General features: G+C 50.8%; 2 protein-coding genes across 2 annotated transcripts; both read left to right on the top strand.

The window, feature by feature from the left end:
- The first annotated feature begins 679 nt into the window (after positions 1-679).
- Gdf2 (growth differentiation factor 2) lies at positions 680-6,743 on the top strand. The gene is made up of 2 exons (XM_010622532.2): positions 680-1,117; positions 3,875-6,743. Exons 1-2 carry the CDS (start codon positions 796-798, stop codon positions 4,840-4,842), a joined length of 1,290 nt encoding a protein of 429 aa, XP_010620834.1. The 5' UTR covers positions 680-795; the 3' UTR covers positions 4,843-6,743.
- Positions 6,744-12,404: 5,661 nt separating this feature from the next.
- On the top strand, positions 12,405-19,840 carry Rbp3 (retinol binding protein 3). Its single transcript, XM_010622627.1, is given in 7 exon segments — positions 12,405-12,726; positions 12,729-15,293; positions 15,296-15,447; positions 16,283-16,470; positions 18,006-18,148; positions 19,519-19,719; positions 19,722-19,840. Coding segments are annotated over 7 exon segments (3,690 nt in total).
- The last annotated feature ends 4,061 nt before the right edge of the window (positions 19,841-23,901 follow it).

Below are 23,901 nucleotides of genomic sequence, written 5' to 3'. Positions count from 1 at the left end.
TTTTTTTTTTTTTTTTTTGGTACCAAGGATCGAACTCAGGTCCTTGTGCTTGCGAAGCAGGTGCCGGAACCACTGAGCTAAATCCCTGGCCCATAAGGACCTATTTTGGAAAAGATGAGTCAGAAGGTTCTGGCCACTCAGGTAACTGAGGGCTATCTATAATATTAATCATAGCATATTGTTTATCCCTTGAAGAGGTATGTAGTCATTCTGTCTTTGTCTTGAGCCCTGGCCTTCAATGAATGTATCTCCAGCCATAGTTGTATTTTGTTCTCATCTTCTGCATTGACTCCCTCGAGGGCCCAGCCCCATCTGACTGTCCACAATATTTCTACCTAACTTAGCTGTCTATAATATTTTCAGTCTTATTTCTTGGATTCCTTATTCATGGCCCAGGAGAGGGGTGCATGTCACCCATCTGCAGAGTCTTCCCAACAGAACTAACAAGGAAATGAACAAGGGTCCTAATTAGCAGGAGATAACCCAGCAGTGCAATGCAAATCCTTTATAGTCAGCTGCATCCTTCCCACAGGCCCTTGTGCTGGCAGAAGTTTCGGATGTTTATAGAGCCTTCATTAACAAGAGCTCCCTTAGATAACGGGCCTGGCCCAGCACTGAGGCCAGATAAGAACAAGTGGAGGACAGTCTGGGACTCAGGGCAAGCCTGTGCTTCCTGGGGGCTCCCAGCAGATCACTCAGCAGGACGATGCAAGCCCTAAGCTCCCTGGCTCCTTCTGGCACCCGGTAACACGCTACTGCCACTCTAGCCGCACGGCCTACTCTCCAGGGCCCAAGATGTCTTCTGGGGCCCTGTGGGTGGCCCTGCTCGTACCATCCCTGCTGGCCTGCCCCTTGCAAGGGAGGCCATTGCAGAGTGGATGGCAGGCATTGCCAGGGGAGCCTGGCAGTGGTCGGCAGGAGGGCACCGTGGACCTAACAGTGCTTCTGGAAAACATGAAGGTGGATTTCTTGCACAGCCTCAACCTGAGCAGCGTCCCCTCCCAAGACAAGACCAAGCTGGAGCCACCGCAGTACATGATTGACCTGTATTACAGGTACACCTCTGACAAGTCATCCACCCCAGCCTCCAACATCGTGCGCAGCTTCAGTGTGGAAGGTACAGTTGGGGCCTGAGGGGGACATGCTAGCCAGGCAGCCCTGCGTAATGGGGTGATATCTGGCCCCATGCAACCCTAAAAGTTCCCATTGAAATTAATTGCAAAGAAATAAAATGAAAGTTCAGATCCTTTCTTAAGTGGCCAACAGATGCATGTGGCCAATGGCTTCCCTGTGGGGCCATTCAAGTCAAGGGACCTGCACAGCACTTCAAAGGTGCTAGCAATCAACTCTGCCCCCAGCTACAGGCACTCCTGAAAGTGTCAGTGCTCAAGGGTGCCAACCTTTCCCCCAACTCCTCTTCCTCCCTTTCCCCTTCTTTCCTCTCCCTTCCTCTTCTCTTCCTTTCCTCCTCCCTTTCTCTTCTTGTCTTCCTCTCTTAGCTTCTCTTCCCTTCTCGTCTTACCCTCCCTTCCTGCCTCCTTCCAATTTAGAAACAACTTACTTAGCACCCAACTAACTAGTGTATTTTTAAACTTTGGAAGAACTCTTATTCCTCTCCATAAAGGGCTTTTAAAATCCAGATGATAAAAACTTTGGACCTTATTTTTCTAACCACGAAATTCCCTGACTTAGGAAGACTAGAAGTAAACATCCACTTAGCCTGTGTCTACTAACTCACTAGCCTGGGAGAGGCAGCAGAAATGAGCTCAGGACAGTGCGGCCCAAGAGTATAGCTGCAGGGAGCTCATGCAAGCCAGGCATGGATGGGAGGTCAAGCAGCCAGACTCCTACCAGGCCCTGACGTCCATATGAACAGTGCTGGCATCACAGTCCCTGTCAAGGGCCAGAATGTGGGGCCTCTGCTCCTCCTGGGCCTCAGTCCCAGGGGCTCAGCTCAGGCTACAGCCAGGCCAGGCCAGACCTGCCTGTGGCACTAACCTCACAATACATGCTTATTGCTGCTAGATTTTTTTGATTGCCCAGAAGAGGAAAATCTGGATTTTGTATGAACTTGCCTGATTTTTAAAAATTCTGCCTTAAAAAAATGTATGCAATCCACAGTATGCCCAGGGTACACACCTGTGACCTCTGCCTTAGGGGAAGGTTCAGTTTCTGTGGTCAGGGTCTGAACTACCATATCCCAGATGCCTAAGAAGGGAGTGTGCAGAGCCCCCCCGAAGACCCACATACACTCAGAACAGCATGTGGGAGCTGGGGCAATGTGCTGATCTGGTCCCAGGCTGCACCTGTGATGGATGAGGGAAGGTGTTTTCTGGTTGTTTGACCATGATCCCTCAGCACTGTCGAGCCATGCCCTAGTCAGAGTACATCAAGTCATGAAGACAAGGTCCATATGCATCCCCTGAGGGACAGCACATTCCATAGGAACTGAAACCTGGTGCTGCACTGGACAAGAGGACCCAGGGAGTGGGTAGAGAGGCCATGTGTTTCACAGTGGACAGCGACTATGCATGGGTTAGGAGGGCACAGAAGTATTAAATGAACATCTGCCATGAGCCAAGGATTGTGTCACTTGAGTTCTGTGCACACCTTGATAGAGCTTCACACCCACTCTAGAGTCAGGTAAGACAGAAGAGTAAACCAAGGCACAGGAGGGACTCAGGACTTTTCAAGGTAATGAGCGGGGAGTGGGTGGGATGGGTCAGCTCTTCATGTGTGGGACCCCCAAGCCTGCATGACTGGTCTCAGCATAACACAAGGCCCCTGGTTTGTGTCCCCACTCCTGTGGGGACATACAGAGTGCCCCAGCTCAGGGTCCCTTCTGAGGTTCCACTCAATCAACATATCAAGTAGAAAACTCCAGAACCAGAATAATTCCTGCATTTTAAATGACTGGTATTACACTATATTGTTCCAATCTTCAATTTTACTGCAATCATTGTGAATCTCTTGCTGTAGAAATTACCTCTCATAAGCACAAATTTGCAGGAAGAATGCAGAGAGGACAAGGTCTGGCACTCTTTGAAATATCAGGCATCTACTGGGGCTGAGGACAAGGAAGACTGACTGCAGAAGGTGTCAAAACCCTGCACATTCTCTTCCCTCTGTAAGTGCACCATGGGATGGATAATGGTCAGGTGTCAGTTTAAGAGAAATTGGAATTATATAATTATATGAGTGAAAATAAGCCTCATTTTTGGCCTTCTATAACAAAAGCATTGGGATATATATATTTTTCCCATATATATATTTCCCTCTAGAAAACACCACATACTTTCACTTTGCCTGAAAGTTACAATTCCAAATATCTATACTGTTTAGAGGCCAAAATCTCTCACCCTGTTGGAATAATGTACTTTTACAGTCCCCAGCCAGGGTCTGTCCTTTAAAGGTATACCCTCGGGATCTTCACACCAAGGCTGACAATGCTGTGCCGTTTTCTTTATTGATCATACATACTAGCTATGTGCATTTTGGCAACTTAATGACCTGAGTGTCCATCTCCTTATCTGTAAAAGTGAAATAATAATGAGATTCTCCTGATGGTAAGTGTGAGGCTTAAAGTAAAATATAATATGTAAAATGTTCAGCATAATTCCAAGCATGTAGTAGTTGATCAACGGACAGTAGGAGCTGTTGACCCCTATTGGAGACAGTGCTTCTGCTTTCCCTTGAAAGATCCTAAGCGAACCTTTCAAAATGCTTCTACTAAGGGCTTAAAGGGAACTGACTATAGATAGCATAGACAAAAACTGTCTTCCCACGAGCCCTTCCATCTGAACCAGGAGGCTCAGCTTCGGGGTCACAAGAGCAGAGACTTCGGCCATGCCCATCTTGTGTCTTTGCATTTCAGATGTCATCTCGACAGCTGCTACTGATGCCTTCCCCTTCCAGAAACACATCTTGCTCTTTAACATCTCCATCCCTAGGCATGAGCAGATCACCAGAGCAGAGCTGCGTCTCTACGTCTCCTGTCAAAACAATGTGGACACTTTCCATGGGCTGGAAGGAAAGATGGTCATCTATGATGTCCTGGATGGAGAAGGCACCTGGCGTGGTGCCTCAGGGACCAGGACCTTCCTGGTGTCCCAGGACATTCGGGGAGAGGGCTGGGAGACCTTGGAAGTGTCCAGTGCTGTGAAGCGGTGGGTGAGAGCAGACTCCTCCAAGAGCAAAAATAAGCTGGAAGTGATGGTAGAGAGCTGCAGGAAGGGCTGTGAAACACTGGACATCAGTGTCCCCCCGGGTTCCAAAAACCTTCCCTTCTTCGTCGTCTTCTCCAATGACCGCAGTAATGGAACCAAGGAGACCAGAATGGAACTCAGGGAGATGATTGGCCATGAGCAGGAAAGTGTGCTCAAAAAGACACCCAGGAGCAGCTATGGGGAGTCAATCGAGGGCCATGGTGAGGAAGAGGAAGAAATAGATGAGGAAGAGGTCATGACAGGCCACATAACCTTGGGGTCACTGTTAGCCAGACACAAGAGGAGCGTTGGGGCTGGCAGCTACTGTCAGAAGACTTCCCTGCGGGTGAAGTTCAAGGACATCGGCTGGGACAGCTGGATTATTGCACCCAAGGAATACGACGCCTATGAGTGTAAAGGCGGCTGTTTCTTCCCTCTAAGCGACGACCTGACACCAACAAAACATGCCATTGTGCAGACCCTGGTGCACCTGAAGCACCCAAAGAAGGTGGGCAAGGCCTGCTGTGTGCCCACCAAACTGAGCCCTATCTCCATCCTGTATAAGGATGATGTGGGAGTACCCACCCTCAAGTACCAGTACGAGGGGATGAGTGTGGCTGAGTGTGGGTGCAGGTAGTACCTGCGAGGAATGGAGAAGTCAGGGGTCCTAGTGAGGGGCCCTGCACCACTGGGCACAGCAGGGACTAAGTGGCTCTGCAGGCCAGCCTGGAAAAAGGAAGGGAAGCGGCTGTCCCTCTATGACCCTGCTCACACTCTGGGGTGCCACTCCTGACGAAGAGGACAGTGGAGGCTTGTGGGTATGGGCAGAGTAGGAGAGCAGGGTGAGCATGAGGACCTTTGATTTACAGACACAGAGACCAAAACCCAGCAGGCCAGTGAGCACTCATGGGCAGGTTCATTCTTACCCAGGTCCGTGTGGCACTAAGTCCTGGACCTTCCCATGGCCCCATGATTGTCAGCCAGTCACTCTGTATATAGAGCCACTGGCACTGGGAGGGCAGAGAGCTGGGCCAGGCTTGTCACATCCAGGCTGCTCCTTTAAGTCTTCTTTCTGTGGCCAAGAGCTTTCCAGTATCCACCCCGAGTCACTGAAAAGCTGTTCCTACACCCCGCTGTGGGCTGCATAGGGCGCCTTCATGACAGCAGCCCTTTACGTGCCCTGTGACAGGGCCACTGTGACTCTGGTGCCATGCACAGGTCAGGGGTTCATAGAGGGCCACTTGAGGTCCCTGGACTGCACTCTCTGAAGTCTGTGGGGGACAGCTGGAGTCCTACACCTCTGTGGGGACCTAACTCAGCATGATCAGTTATACTCATTTGACCCTTACTCAAAGATGTAGAGGGCAGGGCAAGATTTGAATTTGTGGGATTTAAATATGCTCTTAATTTGATATTTGAAATGTCCCTATTTTTATTCCTCGAAGACATGCAATCAAGTGATAAGATGCCCAGCTTTCTGGGCCAGAGCTGCCAAATCCTGTCAGCAGCTGTTCACAGGTTTCTGGAGTAACATGGATTCTGTCCCTGCATTTTCCATCTGTTCTGTGTACCCTCCTCTTCTCTGACCCTCCTGACACACATGGTGTCACAGCGTGAGGAAGAGGCAGAGGGCAGGTAAGGGCCCCCCACCTCTGGCACAGCAGGCCCCTCCCTGTAGAAGCCCCCCCATAGGAAGAAAAAAAAATCACTGTGTTAAATGTTTACGTGGAATCAATGAGCAACTTTAACACAAAAATACAATGAGGCGTGGAGTTCAAATACTGGAGTTGGAGAAAGTGTGGAATTCCTGGTTTTTGCTAGGCAGTGTGGTAGAAGAGGTCTGTTCCTGGTGGTCTTCGTCGGGTCCTGGAGGTGTGTTTCTGTGTCTTGTGAAGCTTCACTTGGGAATAAAGTCAAATGTCTGAAGTGAGGCCTTCCTTGAATATTAAACCAGAGGGTGAGGGTGCCCTGCCCATACTCTGCCCCAAGGACCTGCTGGCAGTGTGCACAGTGGGCTAAGCAGACAAGATTGCACACAAGCAGATGTAGATGTGAGTGGCTGTGCGAGGAGGGCTAGCTGTGTCCACCTCCCTTTACCTCTGAATGTGTCTGAGGGCAGCTGGGCTCTCATTAGGGCACAGAAATAGCCGCAAGAAACCCCTGCAGAGTCCAGGCCTCCAGCCCGCTCGACCATGCCCTGCACTAGAACCACTCTCTATCCTCTGACCCCATCCACCCCACCCCAGCCAGTGTTGGTGGGGGGCCTTGAGCTCAGGGCACTACCCATTCCCAGGTCTGCCCTCCTGGTCCTGCTTGGCAGAGGGTACAGGGCATTATGCAGCTGTCACGGGCCTGGCACAAGGAGCTGCCACCTTGTCTCCTGTGCTACTGTTGCTATGGGCTCCCAGGACACACTGAAGGAGTCACATGTGGAGGGTGGAGCACAAAAGAAGAGACCCAGGAGACCTGAGGGCTCCCTGCCGCCCCTCTGACTCCCCCATCAGCCACCTCCTCACCCGGGTCCAAGGTTGGGGTAGGATATGTGAAGCAGTTCATCCTGCCCAGTGTTTTCTGAGCCCTCAGCGGACAGTGCTGGTGTCACTAAAGGAGTGTTGTGACCCAAGGAATGCAAATCCGGCGGGTGAGAGCCTCAGAAAGCTCATACACTTTGACAGAGAAATTCTGGTTCTGTCTCTGTTTTTAGAAAACATTAAATGGCAAATGAGGTGGTGCACATCCAATCCCAGCATCCTGGAAGGCAGGAGCAGGAGGACTGCAAGTTCAAGCCCCGTCTGGGCAACTTCACAAATTAAAATCCTGTCTCAAACAGATAGATAGACAGACAGATAGATAGATGCATAGAGACTGGGGATTAGCTCAGAGCAAAGGCCTTGGGTTCAAACCTAAGTACTGAGAAATAGTATTAAATATGGAAATGTATTATTGTTCAGAAAACATATTTTTCATAGTGAAAAAAGGAAACTAAAATGAACAATAGGAGAATAATTTAATGAACTCTGTACCCTAAAAAGGGGGCAAAAGATTTGAACAGACATTCACCAGGGAAGATGTACCCATGGGCAGTTAGCACAAGAAAGATATTTACCATCATCAGTCATCAAAGAAATGTGAATCACAACAAACCATTAAAATGCCCAAGGTCAACAAGTCTGCCCGTGGGTGTCTATGGGGAGGAACTGGAAATCTTATGTGCTGCTGGTACAAATTTAAATTTTCATAAAACACTTAAGAAGTTTTTTAGAATGCTAAGCACACATTCCTATTCTAGGTATTTCCACAGGTGAGTGGGTAGCACATACTGGTTATGGCTGCACAATTACACAGCAATGAAAAGTGAAAATAATGGAACATTCAATGATCTAAGGGGATGGGACAACAAGCACAAGGAAAACGTGGTGATCGTAATGTATGTTATCTTACCTGTGGCTGTGGTTTCACAGAGAATACACATGTCAGATCTCACCAGATTGCACATTTCATGAATGGGCAACTTATTCTGTATCAGTTATAATCAATTAATTTGTAAATATGCACATTTATTGTATAATTTAAAAGTTACTGAAAAAATAGAATGAAGAAAAGAAGTATCTAGCCCTTGAATAAAAATCCAGGAAGCCCACGTTTGAGAATTTTATACAGAAACAAAAAGCACTGGTTCTGAAGAGCACTTTTGTGAGAACATTTATCACAATATTGTTCATGGAAGAAGGAACAGAAACTATTTAAAATATGCCTCACTGGTTGTCCTGGTCCATTTCTGTTGCTATAACTGAATGCCACAAAGTAGATAGTTTATAAAGAGTAGTAGGTTATTTGGCTAGGGATTCTGGACACTTGGAAGTACTAGCGCACTGTACTGCTACCTGGTGGGCTTTTTTCTATATCAGAGCATGGCAAGGATATCAGAGGGCAATGTGGTAGAGAACAGATGCTCATGAGGACAAGAGACAACTGTCAGGGCTGGATCCATAACCGGTTAGTCACTTAAAGTTAGATGTGTCTTCCCCCTTCAACAATGCAAGGGATGTATCCAAGTCCTTCCCTGCCTCTGGCCAGGAGCTCTGGGACAAGCAGGGTGACACCATGAGATTTCTAGGACCAGCTGGCTACTGACCCCTATTGTATACAAGGAAGAAATCCCTTAAAATGCAAGAAAAGGTTGGTGAGAACTGCCATACTCATGAAGCTACCAGGCCCCAGAGAGCACTACCAGTCCCATAAAGGCTGGCTTCCTTCCTTTACTGGCAGGGGCAGCCTGGTTACTCTCTGCCACCCAGCCTCTTCTTCCTAAGCCTCCCCACAAAAGCTTTTGCCTATGAGTTCATGCTCTTTGCCTCTATTTTCGTCTCTGTTAACTCTAAGACAGACGCTCCTTTTCTTCCAGTGCCCCTAGGGATCTCTCTGCTAGCCAGGATCTCTCTTCTTGTTCACAAAAGTCACTGATGCCCCATGACAACCCCACCCTCATGACCCCACTTAGCCCTAATGACCTCCCAAAGTCCACACCTTCAAATACCACCCGCATGTAACTTTGAGGATCAAGTTTCACATATGTGAGCTCAGGGGCTCACACCCAAACCATAGCCCAGGAAGACAAAGCAGCAGACCATCAAATCTTTCTGCACCCATAAAAACAATGGGTTTAATGTCCCCCATTCGAAGAATGTTTGTGCTGTATGTTTAAGTAGTGTGACTCATGGAATGTGCTACTTGGGATGGCACAGGAAAGACAGAAATGTGGTAAACCTGCTGGTCTTTCTAACAGCAGCAGTCAAGGGCAGATAACACTGTCAGGGTTATTACTGGGAGTAGAAGGCTGGATTGGATAAAAAAAAAAAAAACAGAAAAATTGTTTACACAGTGTTGTGAAAATAAATGCTTGACTCTTCAATTTAGGAAAAAAAGTAAAAAGTAATGCTATTAAAATGAAATACAGACATTCCAGGCATGGTGGTGCACTCGGGAGGCTGAGGCAGGAGGATCACTGTGAATTCGAGACCAGCCTGGGCTACTGAGTTTCAGGTCAGTCTCAACTACATAGTGAGATCCTGTCTCAAAAAAAAAGAAAAGAAATACAGACAAAGCTAATTTAGTTTGAAAGCATCCAAAAATACCTTCAAGGTGTAGAGGGGTTTCTAGAGAGGGGTAGAGAAGGGGCTAGAGAGAGGGGTATGGCCAGGAAAGGGCATCTAGCTAGGGAGTATTAATCAACTTCGAGGCCACTAGGCAGACCTTCCTACATGAATAAATCAAAACTCAGACTCACTTCTTATATGCAGATAATTTAAAGAAAAATGAAATTCAAGCCCCACCAATTACAGGTGGCGCCTGGACACCAGATGTATGGCTTTGATACCCTCGGAGACAGTCCTGGCCACCACTCAAACTTGGCCGAGCAAACCATGCTCACCCTGCTGTAAGAAAAGCCCAGTCCCACTCCGGGTAGGTCTGTCTATTCCAAAGTCCTCAGATCTCAGTGGACAAAGTTTATCTTTAACAGTACTTCTGCTGCGAGGCATTGTGGGAAAACTCACACAAAACAATGGACAGATGGACAGGGCTTTGGCCACTGTGCAGCATCAGTTGGTACTGTGACAGTCATTCAGGCTGCTTGGGCTCTGCTGCTGTCCCCTTCCCTTCCCACAGCACACCTGATGTCCCTGTCCCCTCTCTGTCTATGCTCAGCAGAAGGCCTGGGGGTTTCTCCCTACATACTCAGAGCCAGTGGAAGGTTTGGGGTCTAGAAGCACTAGGTGCCCCAGTCCCCCCGGGCAGCCTGAATCCCCAGGGCATCTTCCCAGCCTCTGATCATAGACAGAGCCAAGCCATCACTCGGCCACCTTACCCTGGGCTCACTGCCTCCTCAAGGCTTCTGGCATCCTCATGCAGAATGTACCAGCGGTACCTGGATTTTCCCACAGCTCACTTCCCTGGGTGGTGTGGAGCACAACCCAGAGCAGCCCCATCACCTAAGGAAGACCTCGTGTCACCTACTTAAGGTCTTGCCCATCCCAGAAAGCAGTGGTGTCTCAGGGTAGCCCCTGATCCTGTGCTCTGGACATCTCTGCCCACACCCACAGGCCACTCGTATACATGAGGGACTTCCAGCCCATCCTAATCCAAAATTATGCCCTCTGGATTACAGCAAGACTCCAGCCCGCCCAGGCTGGGGACTTGCCCAGGTCTTGCATCCAGGATGGGCCAAGGTGGCCGGCTGGCTGTCTCTTGCTTGTATCCCTTCACTTGCAGGCCAGGATACTGCGGGTTCCTGGAGAGTTTGAAGAGCTTTGGGAACAAAATGTGGTCTCCCACATGCTTTGGGCTGTACCTACAGTAGGAAGGGTTGCCCTGCCCAGGCACCTCAGGGACTCTGCAGATTTCAGTTCTTTTGATCACCTCCTCCTGAGAGGTGGGCCACCCACATAAAGCAAGGCATAGCCACGTCTCTGGATGTCACATCCTGACACTACTTCTCTGCACTGTGTAGTCCTCATGCAGCTTTAATGCTGTCCATCAGCCCCAGAGCTTGGTCTGGGCTCCTGCAAAGGTAGAGAAATCCCCCCAGAGGACTGCTCCCTTGGGCTCAGAGTTGGGGTTCCCCAGAAGGCAGATGAAGGGGCACCCAACAGATGTGATCACCAGGAGGCATCTACACATCTGAGCTCAGCCTTATTGTTTCAGTAAACCAGGCTCATTTCCATTGGCTGCCAGTGGTGGAGTGATGTGACCATATGTCACTTGGGCATTAAACAAATCCTAATGAGCTGAAAATATGTTTGTTTTAGCTAACTGACCTTGTTGGCCTTCATCAACCACTTGGTAAACATTCTCAGAGAATGATTTCAGAGAGTGGATTGTAGCAGCCAACCATGAAGAGTAAGCCCCAAGACCACCCAAGTCTCCCCAAGACCACCTTTTCCCATTGAGGCATACCCAGGTCCCACCTATTACCCACTACGCCTAAGAAGTGATGTTGGACACAGCTCAGAGGAGCCAGGAAGGTGGCAGCAGGAAGTGGCCTTCCCTGCCGCTGTTCCCTGGCTGCATATCTGTGGTCTGAGCTGTGGCTGTCTCATGGGTTACGAGAACTGTTCTCTAGGTTCTGGCCCATGGTGAGACAGTGAGCCTTGTGGATACCTTGCCAGGTCAGATACAAACCTCACATCACCTCAAGAAGCAGCAGGAAGCAGGAGGCTCAGAGCCCAGCTGTGCACCAGGAGCTGGCCTGTGACCAAAGACCCAGGTCCTCCAGTATTCACTTCTCCCTGCATAGCACAGGTAATAGCTAAGCCAGCAGGGGTCTCTGTCAGCCAGAAGGATGAGCTGCTCACAGAACCAACCTCTTCTCACTTGGAACTGTCTGTTCTGAGGCCAGGAGGTGGCACCCCTCCCACCAGCCACACCCGCTGTTCAGGATTAGCCATGTAGTCCTCTCACTAAGAAGCTGTGAGGTGCTAGCAGGCCTTAAGTATGAACATCAAGCCTTCGGGCTGGTGGTAGGCTCAGACTCAACGTCTGCAGTGTCTGAGTGGACTGTTCACCCCCAGGTTCTTCTCTCAGGCCACACCTGAAATGTTGGATCCAATTAACTGCAAATGCTCCAGCCTGTTGGTTTGGCTATAAAACGGAGATCTTACCAGTAACAGAGTGCTTCTTATTTGCTGGGCACTGTGAAGTACTCTGCACAAAATTTTCCCATTTAATTGACAAAATAAGGGAGATATGTGATCCTTCAGCCCATAGACTAGACAGTGGCAGAGCCAGGCATCCAACAAGGTCTGCCTGATTCTGGGCCACCCAGAGTGGTGGGGAAATGCTATTCACTGGAGGCAACTCACTCTCTTTTGCAAGGCTCTGCTGAGACCCAGCACAGTGGTTATAGCATGTGGCAGGGACTCGAGCAAACCATGCTTAAACTCTGCAAGACAAGCAACCACGTTCCTTCTGGGTCACATCACCCTTTCTCCCCAGCCCCTGAGGCCGATAAGCTTGAATTACATAGGATTAAAGGCTTACCAGAGTGAGAGGCCTCCTTGCCCTAACTCCTGTGTTGAGCCCCACACCTTCTGTCCACTTGCTGAGAAGGACAAGGCAGAAAGGCAGCCACAGGAAGCAGGGTTGCAGCCTTGCACACAGTTAAGGACGTGGGTCCAGGCCCTGGCTTCCCAGGGTCCCCTGATGACAGAATGGGCTCTGTTCCTGTCGGTGCTGCTGTGTGGCCTTGCTGGACCCACACACCTGTTTCAGTCCAGCCTGGTGCTGGACATGGCCAAGGTCCTCCTGGATAACTACTGCTTCCCAGAGAACCTCATGGGGATGCAGTCAGCCATTGAGCAGACCATGAAGAGCAGGGAGATTCTGGGCATATCTGATCCACAGATGCTGGCCAAAGTGCTGACGGATGGGGTACAGAGCTCCTTGAATGACCCCCACCTAGTCATCTCCTATGAGCCCAGCACCGTGGAGGCACCACAGCAAGCCCCAGCACCCACCAACCTTAGCAGGAGGAACTGCTGGCTAGGCTGCAGAAGAGCATCCTCCATGAGGTCCTGGAGGACAACGTGGACTACCTGCGTGTGGATGACGTCCCCGGCCAGGAGGTGCTAAGCAAACTGTATGGCTTCTTGGTGACCCATGTGTGGAAGCAGCTCATGGGTACCTCCGCCCTGGTGCTGGATCTCCAGCAGTGCTCCGGTGGCCATGTCTCTGGCATCCCCTATATCATCTCCTACCTGCACCCCAAGAATACGGTCCTGCACGTGGACACCATCTATGACTGCCCTTCCAATACCACCACAGAGATCTGGACCTTACCACAGATCATGGGAGAGAGGTACAGTGCCGAGAAGGATGTGGTGGTCCTCACCAGCGGCCACACTGGGAGTGTAGCCGAGGACATTGCCTATATCCTCAAGCAGATGCGCAGGGCCATTGTGGTGGGTGAGAGAGTGGAAGGGGGTGTCCTGGACCTTCAGAAGCTGAGGATTGGCCAGTCCAACTTCTTCCTCACTGTGCCTGTGTCCAGGTCCCTGGGGCCCCTAGGTGGAGGAAGCCAGACATGGGAGGGCAGCAGGGTGCTGCCATGTGTGGGCACGCCAGTGGAGCAGGCTCTTGAGAAAGCGCTGGCCATCCTCACCCTGCACTGCGCCCTGCCAGGGGTTGTGCACCGCCTGCAGGAGGCCCTGCAGGAGTACTACACGCTGGTGGACCATGTGCCAGCCCTGCTGCACGGCCTGACCAACACGGACTACTCCACAGTGATCTCCAAGGAAGAGCTGGTCACCAAGCTAAACGCTGGCCTGCAGGTGGTGTCCGAGGACCCCAGGCTTCTGGTGTGGGCTGTGAGGCCCAGAGAAACCTCTTTAGGGACTGAGGCTGAAACCCATGAGTCCTCAGAGGCAGAGCCCAAGGTCCCCGAGCACAAGGCTGCCCTGCAGGCACTGATGGATGCTATGTTCCAGGTGTCAGTGTTGCCGGGTAATGTGGGCTACCTGCGCTTTGACAGGGTCGCAGATGACTCTGTGCTGGGAGTCCTAGGGCCCTACATGCTACACCAGGTGTGGGAGCACCTGCAAAACACGGAGCACCTCATCATGGACCTGCGCCGCAACCCTGGCGGGCCGTCTTCTGCCATGCCCCTGCTGCTGTCTTACTTTCAGGGTCCTGAGGACGGTCCCGTGCTCCTCTTTACCACCTATGACCACCGTACCAATGTCACACAGGAGTACTTCAGCAGCAGGGAGCTGCTGGGCCCCCGTTACGGCCACCAGCGTGGAGTGCATCTGCTCACCAGCCACCGCACAGCCACAGCAGCCGAAGAGTTTGCCTTCCTCATGCAGTCACTGGGCTGGGCCACGCTGGTGGGTGAGATCACGGCGGGAAGTCTGCTGCACACCCACACCGTGTCGCTGCTGGACTTACCAGAGGGTGGGCTGGCACTCACTGTGCCCGTGCTCACTTTCATCGACAACCATGGTGAGGACTGGCTGGGTGGTGGGGTGGTGCCTGATGCTATCGTGCTTGCCGAGGAAGCACTGGACAGGGCACGGGAGGTGCTGGACTTCCATCGCAGCCTGGGAGAGCTGGTGGAGGGCACGGGCCGCCTGCTGGAAGCCCATTATTCACGGCCCGAGGTGGTAGGGCGCATAGAGGCCCTGCTGCGGGCCAAGCTGGCACATGGTGCCTACCGCACGGCTGTGGACCTGGAGTTGCTGGTCTCACAGCTAACGGCTGACCTGCAGGAGGTATCTGAGGACCACCACCTGCTTGTGTTCCACAGCCCCGGAGAGCTGATGGTGGAGGAGACGCCCCTACCATCCCCTGCGGTGCCCTCTCCCGAGGAGCTCTCTTACTTCATTGAGGCTCTGTTCAAGACAGAGGTGCTGCCTGGAGGGCTGGGCTATCTGCGTTTCGATGCCATGGCTGAACCGGAGACAGTGAAGGCCATCGGGCCACAGCTGGTGCAGCTGGTGTGGCAGAGGTTGCTGGACACAGCCGCTCTGGTCGTGGACCTGCGCTACAACACTGGCAGCTACTCCTCAGCTGTGCCGCTGCTCTGCTCCTACTTCTTTGAAGAGGAGCCCCACCAGCACCTTTACTCTGTCTTTGACAGAGCCACCTCGAGGGTCACAGAGGTATGGACCCTGCCCCAGGTTGCTGGATAGCGCTACGGCCTGAAAAAGGACCTCTATATCCTGATGAGCCATACCAGTGGCTCTGCAGCAGAGGCCTTCACTCACACCATGCAGGACCTGCAGCGGGCCACCATCATTGGCGAGCCCACGGCCGGAGGCCCTCTCTCTGTGGGCATCTACCAGGTGGGCAGCAGCTCCTTAAATGCCTCCATGCCCACCCAGCTAGCCTTGAGTGCCACCACTGGCCAGGCCTGGGGTCTGGCTGGTGTGGAACCTGACATTACCGTGCCCGTGAGTGAGGCTCTGTCTATGGCCCAGGATATAGTGGCCCTTCGTACCAAGGTGCCCACAGTGCTGCAGACAGCTGGGAAGCTGTTGGCCGACAACTGTGCTTCCCCTGAGCTGGGGGCAAAGATGGCAGCTAAACTGAGCAGCCACAGAGCCACTACACCAGGGTGACCTCCGAAGCTGCCCTGGCTGAGATGCTGGGGGCTGACCTGAAGATGCTGTCTTGGGACCCACACCTGAAGACAGCCCATATCCCTGAGGATGCCAAGGACCACATTCCTGGAATTGTGCCCATGCAGGTGAGTCACAGGAGACACTTGGCTAGGGAACAAGGTGACCAGGAGCTGTGTGCCTAGTGCAAGACTTTGCACCTCTAGATTCTCTCAAGTGTGTCTTTTCCTCCCTGTCCCTGGAGTCCTGTCCACTCCCTGTGCCCAGGATGAGTGGACATCTCTATAGAGCATCACTCCTAAAGGAACCCTGTTTAAATCCCTGGACTACAAGGGCTGCCTTGGCTGGAGGAAGGAAACATTTGCAGGAATTCTCATTGCTAGTGTAGGGAGAGGGGGTCAGTAAGTCACCTGAGGTCCCCAAGCTGTGATCCTCTCCCTGGAGTTGTAGAAGATTAATCCTCCCACCTGCCTGCCTCAGGGGGTTGTAGTTTGTGTGAAGGAGTTGGAGGTGGAACTGGAGATGTGGGGACAAGAACAGAGGAAGAGGTAAAGACGAGGATCCACAGGAATCTCTGAGCTAATGCACAGAGCAGCCCTGGCCCAGCCCCATGGTGTCTCCTGCACAGGGTGGCTGGGAGGGAGAGGTAAGGCTTCAGATGCTTAGCCCAGGCCCCTGGCAAAGGTACTGCTGTTGTGCCTCCCTCTCCCAGGGGAGGAGAGGAAGATGAGTCAGGGCGTTGAGAGGCATGTGCTGAGCTCTGAAGAGTCAGAGAGGAGACCATGCTGGAGCCCTGCTGTTTGACACTGGGTGCAGGGCTGGCAGACAAGAGTATCCTTTGCAGGGAGGCTGCTGATCCATCAGTTCATCAAAGGATGAATCCCGCCCAGGTCCACGGCCCTGGTCTTCCCCCACATGGTCACCTCCCCCTACGACTCATGCTTCTCAGTCCACACTGAGAAGATCCCATCTCCAGAAGTCTTTGCAGACCTGATCAAGTTTTCTTTCCACACCAATGTGCTGGAGGACATCGGCTACCTGAGGTTTGATATGTTTGGGGACTGCAAGCTGCTCACACAGGTCTCTGAGCTGCTAGTTCAGCATATCTGGAAGGAGATCGTGCACACGGATGCCATGATCATCGACATGAGGTCAGTGGCCAGGAGGTGATGGGAGGGCCCAGGCCAGCCAGCCTGGGGCTTCCATTTACACAGGCCAGTGAGACCCAGCCTTGGTCATTGTATAAGTTCCTGTGATGCGCCCACTATATATTCCAAGTTAAGAATTGCCCCAAGTGAATTGCCTGGTCATTGGGATCAAATGGAGGACATTAGAATACAGATTACTATACCCTGCCCCAGCCCTCCTGAGTTATTAACTCCACTGGTCAAGGCTGACTGAGGTGACTGATCTCTAGGCCTATTGGGATAGCTGAGCCTGACACCTAGGCAATGTCTTGTTTTCTCCAAGATCAACTCACCAACTCCTGGTCAGGAGGGTGGGAAAGCTGGGTCCCAGAAAGAATATGAGACAAACCACTGTGGTATCAAAAAGGACTCTGCTTCTCAAGTGGTGTCAGAGGATGTCTCACACTACCTGTTTCCCCTTGGCTTTGCATCAGGGAGGCCCCACTGCAGAGTGGGGCAGGAGGTGGAGGACTCATAGGCAGGGCCACTGGTGAGCACCCTTCTTGGGTGCAGGAAGGGGCATCTGTTCCCTGGGATGAGGACACTTCCCCCATCCCTGCTGCCTGGGAGAGGGCAGGAGCAGCCTGCCTGGAGCTCCTGTCCAGCCACACCAGCTGGGCCTGCAACACAGGACTTGAGAGGCTGCAAGGTGGTGCTGAGCCCCAGGGAGGCTGGTCCCCCTCTCTGCAAGGTGACTCTTCCCAGACCCTGGTTAGTGCGCCCAGAACTGAGTGTGGGATCCTGCGGTCCTTTGTCCCTCAAAGACTGCAGGGAGCCTCTGAACACCCTGAGCTAAATCCCTCTTTTATTACATATGCCCTCCCCAGGGAGGAGATGCTCAGCCTGCAGGTGCACTTCCTTCCATTCCTTCCTCCTCTCCCTGAGGTCGAGGTTTGGATGCTGGGATCACAAGCCCTAAGCCCAGCCAGGCCCTCCTAGGCCCCAACTGGAAGTGTCTCCAGACATGTCACCAGCCAGATGGGCCCAGTACAGTCACACGGTGGGACAAATCCAAATGGCATTGGATGGACACAGGAACCTTCATTCCCAGTGACTTTCTGAACTCTTCACTGCCACACCAATTGCCACGTTAGGACTCCCCAGCTATGATACTTGGAAGGTATTATAGAATGTCACCAAAAACAACTGGGGATGAAGGTGTTCCCAAGACACACCCCACTTACAAGAGGTGTGAGTACAGAAGAGCCATATACAGTGAATACCTGGGAGAAATTTATTGACAAATTTTTAACTTCAGGACTTGTCAGAGCTTTTAATGAGTAACCATGCAACCAGAGGGTGGAATATGGGATTCAGTATTTTCTGAACATATTTGACCACAAAGTCTATTGGTTCTAGGAGCCTGGTACCCTGAAGCTCTGAGGTACTAGAAGCTGGATGGAATTAGAATCCTCCCCAGGGCCAAGGCCCCAGCCCCCAGAGGGCACTGTGAGCCACCTGTGAGCTCAGTCCTTGAGTGGTCCCTCTTTCCTCCTCAGGTTCAACATTGGCGGCACCACCTCCTCCATCTCGGCACTGTGCTCCTACTTCTTTGATGAGGGCCAACCCATTCTTCTGGACAAGATCTACAGTCGCCCCAATGACTCAGTCACAGAGCTCTGGACCCACACCCGGCTTGCAGGTGCATGAGAAGCCCCCTGCCCATCTCATCCCCAAACTTTTGGAGCTGGGAAACCAGGGCCTGGGTTTAGGCAAAAGATTCAGAAACTGGAATAGGAAGCCCTGGCTTGGTCCACACAGTTGGCGCTGCTACCTTCAGTCTCTGCAAAGCACATGCCCACTTTATAGAGGGAAAAAAGGAAGGTCTTGGGTCACTTAGCACTAAGAGCCCAAATGTGAATATGCCAGCAGCCGGCAGGAGCAGGGCTGAGCTAGAAGGATCCTCTGCCCATCGCCAACCTGAGGGATTCTCAGTGGCAGCTCTGCACATGTTCCCAAGGTTGAGACACCTCCTGCCTTGGGTTCTGCGTGGTGTCCCAAGAAGAAGGGCAGCCCCTGAGCTCTATAGACCTGGACTCCCAAAGCGACCTCCCTCATAGAAAAACCTCCCTCCCTCTCCCAGCCCAGTTTGCAATGCCAAGGAAGCTATTCTGCTACCACCAGAGGGCACTGGAGAGGCCAGGGGAGGGCACCCATGACTGCGCGGTGCATTCTGCAGTAGCTTCCAGAACATCACTCAGTAATATGGCAAAAACGCAAATAGAAATCAGCAGCAGGTGAATCCCAAATTCAGACAGGTATCCAAGACAAGGTGTTAAACACAGACTTAGACCTAAATGTCGGGAGAACTGCAAGTTCCTAGCTGTAAGCCAAATGTCACCTGAGGCCAGGGGCCCTCAGAATGTGGCTGGTCTGTATTGGCATGAGTGGGAAGTATGAAATGTCCACCAGGGTTAGCAGATCTATCATGGGGAAAAACAAAGGAAGGAAAGCCCTTTTTAGTACTTTCACTGGATTCTATGTGAACTATTTTGAATATGGTGGGCAAATAAAACACGGTTAAAGTTAAATTTCATGTTATATTTGAGAGGGGTGGTTTCTTTTTTGATAGTCTTGCTATATAGGCCAGGCTGACCTTGAATTCACAGTGATCTTCCTGCCTCAGCCTCACAAGTTCTGGGATTACAGGCATGTGCCACCACGCTTAGCTTCTCATGTTTTATTTTTACTTGTTGAACATGGCCATCAAGACACTTAAACTGACCCTAGTGGCTTGCTTTCTGAGCATGTCATATGTCTATTGAGCAACACTGTCCCCAAGGCTGTCAGTAAGTCACCCTCTGACTCTTCTGAGGATTCCAGAGGAAGGGGGAGTCAGGTCTGATTCGGGGCTCTCATCACACAAGAAAAGCCTGCCCAGTCCTCTGGGAAGCTGATGATGACAGTCCCCAGCTCCACTCTGAAAGTGTTTGCAGGGCCAGACAGCATGGAGGAGACTCAGGAGGCCCCAGGCTCAGCCACCTCCCACTCTGACAGGCTTCTGTCTTGCAGGTGAGCACTATGGGTCCAAGAAGAGCATGGCCATCCTAACCAGCAGTGTGACAGCTGGCACAGCCAAGGAGTTCACCTACATCATGAAGAGGCTGGGCCGGGCCCTGGTCATAGGGGAGAAGACCAGTGGGGGCTGCCAGCCACCGCAGACCTACCATGTGGATGACACCCACCTCTATATCACCATCCCCATGGTCCACTCAGTGGGGCCGCAGATGGCACCTCCTGGGAAGGGGTGGGCGTGATGCCGCACGTGCTGGTTCCCGCAGAGACGGCCCTCACCAGAGCCCAGGAGATGCTCCAGCACAACCTTCGAGGGTGACTCAGAGCCCAGGGTTGGGGGTCACCCACCAAGGAGCTCCTGCTTCGGGCACCAGGGGGCTCCAAACCTGCTGAGATCCAGCTAGGCTTGGAGCTGGAGGCATCCTTGGTGCTCATCTACCTGTCCTCCTCCACTGCACCAATCCTCTCTGCTTGCATGCCCCCCGAGATAAGGAGCTCCCCAATTCCAAAGCAGTCCTCCACAACTGTAATTTGGTGGAGATGAAGTCCAAGTCTGTCCTCACTTATGGTAATTGCCAACCCCAAGTCCTTGGGCTTTCCCAAGAGCAGCTCTGTTGGTAGGATTAGCATAGGCCACCCAATTCAAGTCATGCATGCCACTTTCCATTTTCTACTAGCCACAGCTTCTAAGAGCAAAAATAAAATAAAAGTTGATTAATTTTAATAGCTTATTCTAATACTGTAGATGCTTCCTGAGTTACAGTGATGAACTTATTTCCTAAAGTCAAAAATGCAGCAAGTAAAACATGCATCTAATACTCAGATAAACCTATTTTAAAGATGAAAATGCATAAGCTGAGCCACTGTAAGTTGGAATCATGTGTAGAACTGATCTAACCACTCTATCCACAGCAATGTCATTTAATAGCATAATTAGTACAGCAATGGTTTGAGATGTTACTGCAGTCTCTGAGTCTCTGAGCTGTGATATGTAGTTTGGCACACAGCACAAGTCCACATTCCTGGTGCTCAGGGGCCACCTGCAGCCTGGGGTTCTGTGTAGAATTTCACAGGCAAGTGCTCAGAAGCTTGGCTTCTCTTACACTTTGGTCCCTTGGGCACTGCTCACACTGTGGTCATCTCTGTCCCCATCCTGTTGTGCACCACTCAGAAGCAGCACCATCCTAGCCATCTGCTACCTGACACTGGCTATCTGGCATGGGTGTGGGATATGTGTGCCCTCACTGGAAGGCCAGGATGCGGGAAGCAAATCCACGTTGTCCTTCATGTGCACCCCTCAGACACCTGAACCACGTAAGCTGGGGAGGGGCTGGGGAGCCCAGGGGTGACCTGGGAAAACAAGGTCCCTGGCCAGCTGGCACCCTGAACACTGCTTGAAGGATGATCAGAAGTCAGACACAGTGCCCTTCCAGGGTCTTCCTGGAATCCTGGTGAAACAGTTAACTCTATAAACTGCACAAACCAGAGCTTGTTGCCTCACTAAGTGAAAGAATGAAATCATGGATGAAAGAATGAAGTTAGGAGAGTGTTGATTGGAAAAAAATAAGAAGAAAAACAGCTCCTAGTTTTTACAGGGGACTCTGAGAGTGGAATTCCATGTCAGCAAGTGCACTGACTAATTCATAACAGGAATGCAACAACAACAACAACAAAACATGCAGTTCAAAGTCACTGTGGGCCAGGAATCTTGCTTCCAGGTCTCCACCACAGGGCACCAGCTCTTTCTGCTGGTCCCTGGGGATTTAGCTGCAGTCTCGAGTAAGGATTTCCCTGTACTTTACTTAACAGGGTGCCCAGCATCAAAAATAGCCTCCTAATCCAAGCAGCTTAGAGAACCCAATGACAGGGGCTTCCTGCCTCTCGCACACAGCTGGACAGGAGAGGGGAAGCTAAATCTAACCTCCGACACACACCCCTGTTGCATGAGTTCCCTTCCAAAACCCATTCAAAATTGTTTTCTAAAACGTCTCTTAGCAGGTGTCCCAAGCCAAAACTTACTGGTGAAGGACTTCTTTTATCTGTAAAAGGATTAGCCTATGAAATTTGTATCTTATGTGTTGTATGATCCTTGGAGTACCACATGACTTCTTAACAAACAAAAGTATGCAACTGACCAGGCTGGGAGAAACCTACGTGAATTCGAAGTGACTACCCAGAACACCCACTGCCTACAGCGGGTGCCACCCACCCCCCAGAGACAGGGCTGGCCTTGGGTTTCTCTGGTGGACTTTCACCCTGAGGGTTCTCTTCTTGTCCTCCCAGAAATGGGAAGATGAATGAGGTTAGAAGGGCCAGACCCAGTGCTTGGCCTGTTCAGCAGCTATAAGTGAAACAGAATTGGGGTCACTGGTGGTCCCATAACCACTACCTCTGATGCGCTTCCGTGAGTCCAAGCACTTTGCTGTTCAAAAAACAATCAGTTGACAACCACTTGCACATGAAGCCCTGATCTCTGTCCTGTCTTGAGGCCTGGCTCTGAGCAGTCTGCACCCAAGACATTGAAGGCCCATGTGTCAAACGCCACCCCCAACATTTGTTAGTCTAATCACATGGGCATTTGAGTTTAAGATCACTGTTCCAAAGATCAGGAATTGACAACAAATTAAAATCTAGGATCCCAGCCTTCTGATGGTTTTACTTCTCTCCAAGATAAGAACAAAAGAAGTCTCAATCTTGGTTAAAATCGAGAACTAAATTGAATTTGAACTCAGAATATCTTATTTTAGCCTCCTCTGCACATTTCAAAGACTTTTTACAAACCTTAATTGAATGGCTGCTTCTGGGAGATGACCTATTAGGATATAATTTACCATTTTTCTAGCCACTAATAGGAATTTTCTCTCCTGGGTTCCAAGAAGTTAGCCAGGTCTTTCTGTTCATGAGCTCAGTGGCTTCTGTGTTACATGTCTACTAATGGCTCTGCCAGAAAGTCATTGTGTGAGTCAGCTCCCAAGTTACTACAACAAAATAACCGAGACAACTGATAAAGAGAAACGGTTTATTTAGCTCACTGTTTAAAGTTTCTAATCTAAGATTGGGTGGCCCCATTGATTACGCCTTTAATGAAGGTGGCAACTGGCAGTGGTGGGAGACAGACAAGAGGAGAGGTAGACTCCATAACTCTTTAAAGGTACGAGCCCAAAGACCTAAAGATGTTCTAGTAGACCCCACCTTTTACGGGTCCACAACACTTCCCAGTATGCCCCCTAGAAACTAAGCGTTAGCTCATGGGCTTTCTGGTGACCCCATCCAAACCATATCAGCCACGAAGGCCAGATCTGGGGGAGAAAGATGAGAGAAGGTAGAGGAGTTTGGAAGATGGAGATAGGCAGCCAGTTAGCATGAAGATACCTTATAACATTACCATGAATTTGGGAGGACACATACATCTGGACCACAGCGGTGGCAGAGAGAGCTTGGGCAGCCATGATTTAAAATGACTCTCCCATGGTACAGGAGACAAGAAGGAAGAGATAAGAGAGGAGTTGACTCCCAAAGGGGCCCTGGGAACCAGCCTGTGGTACTAAGAGACAAACACATTAGTCAACCATAAGTTGTCACCTCCAAAACCATCTTTGAGTTTGTTGCTTTGAATGGCTACCAAGCAACTTGAACTTACGTCAACTTTTTACCAAGATTAACTCCATCTTAAAAGTTGACTTTTAATAAAATTATATCCATCCATTTTAAAAAGTAGAGTTAAAAGATGTTCAATTCTGTCCTCATGGCATCAAGCCTTCTCAAACTGTCCATCCTGTTTGTGAATGGTATAACTGGCTTCCAGGAGCAACAATGACACCTGAGGACATTCTATTCAAGCAAGCCAGTGCCCAGTCCAGCTGTGGTTCTGGAGGGTGTGAATAGGGCAAGGGTGACTCCTGGTGCAGACCCCTCAGGGTCCTAACATTGAACTCACCTCCATTTGTCCTTCCATACTGAGCACATCAGCAGGCTGTGGACCTCAAAGGTCACTGGTATAAAGTGAGTTGCACTAGAAATCCAAAGTTCTTTTCTATCCCAAGTGTCTACTGTGTCTTAATAAGGGACATTCTCCTCATCTAAAAGGACATTACAGAAAGCATGCACAGTGCAATCAGGCAGGGAGGGACAAGCATGCACACCATTTTTCAGGTACTGAGACCCTCCTGAAAAGCAGACTGGAGACCTGGCAGAAGCAAGGCCAGAGCCAGGCTTTTCATTCATTCACTCACGCAACCAAGAGCAAATGCCTGCTGTGTGCCTACACTGTTCTAAACAATGGAGACACAGCAGGTGCACAAATCAGCAAACTTTCCTCAGCACTTTCATCCTAGTGGCAGGAGCCATTATACATAAGATAAATCAGTACAGTACTTAGTA

Source organism: Fukomys damarensis, unplaced genomic scaffold (assembly GCF_012274545.1).
Source record: "Fukomys damarensis isolate Sample0158 unplaced genomic scaffold, DMR_v1.0_HiC HiC_scaffold_1, whole genome shotgun sequence".
NCBI lineage: Eukaryota > Metazoa > Chordata > Mammalia > Rodentia > Bathyergidae > Fukomys > Fukomys damarensis.
The sequence above is the reverse complement of the archived record's forward strand: the minus strand, read 5'-3'. Positions and strand labels throughout refer to the sequence as shown.

Bases quoted from the DNA above. Each gene is read 5' to 3' on its own strand.
- Gdf2 (XM_010622532.2), top strand. From the start codon at position 796: ATGTCTTCTGGGGCCCTGTGGGTGGCCCTGCTCGTACCATCCCTGCTG. The intron at 1,118-3,874 runs GTACAGTTGGGG...TTTGCATTTCAG, and splicing joins GCGCAGCTTCAGTGTGGAAG to ATGTCATCTCGACAGCTGCT.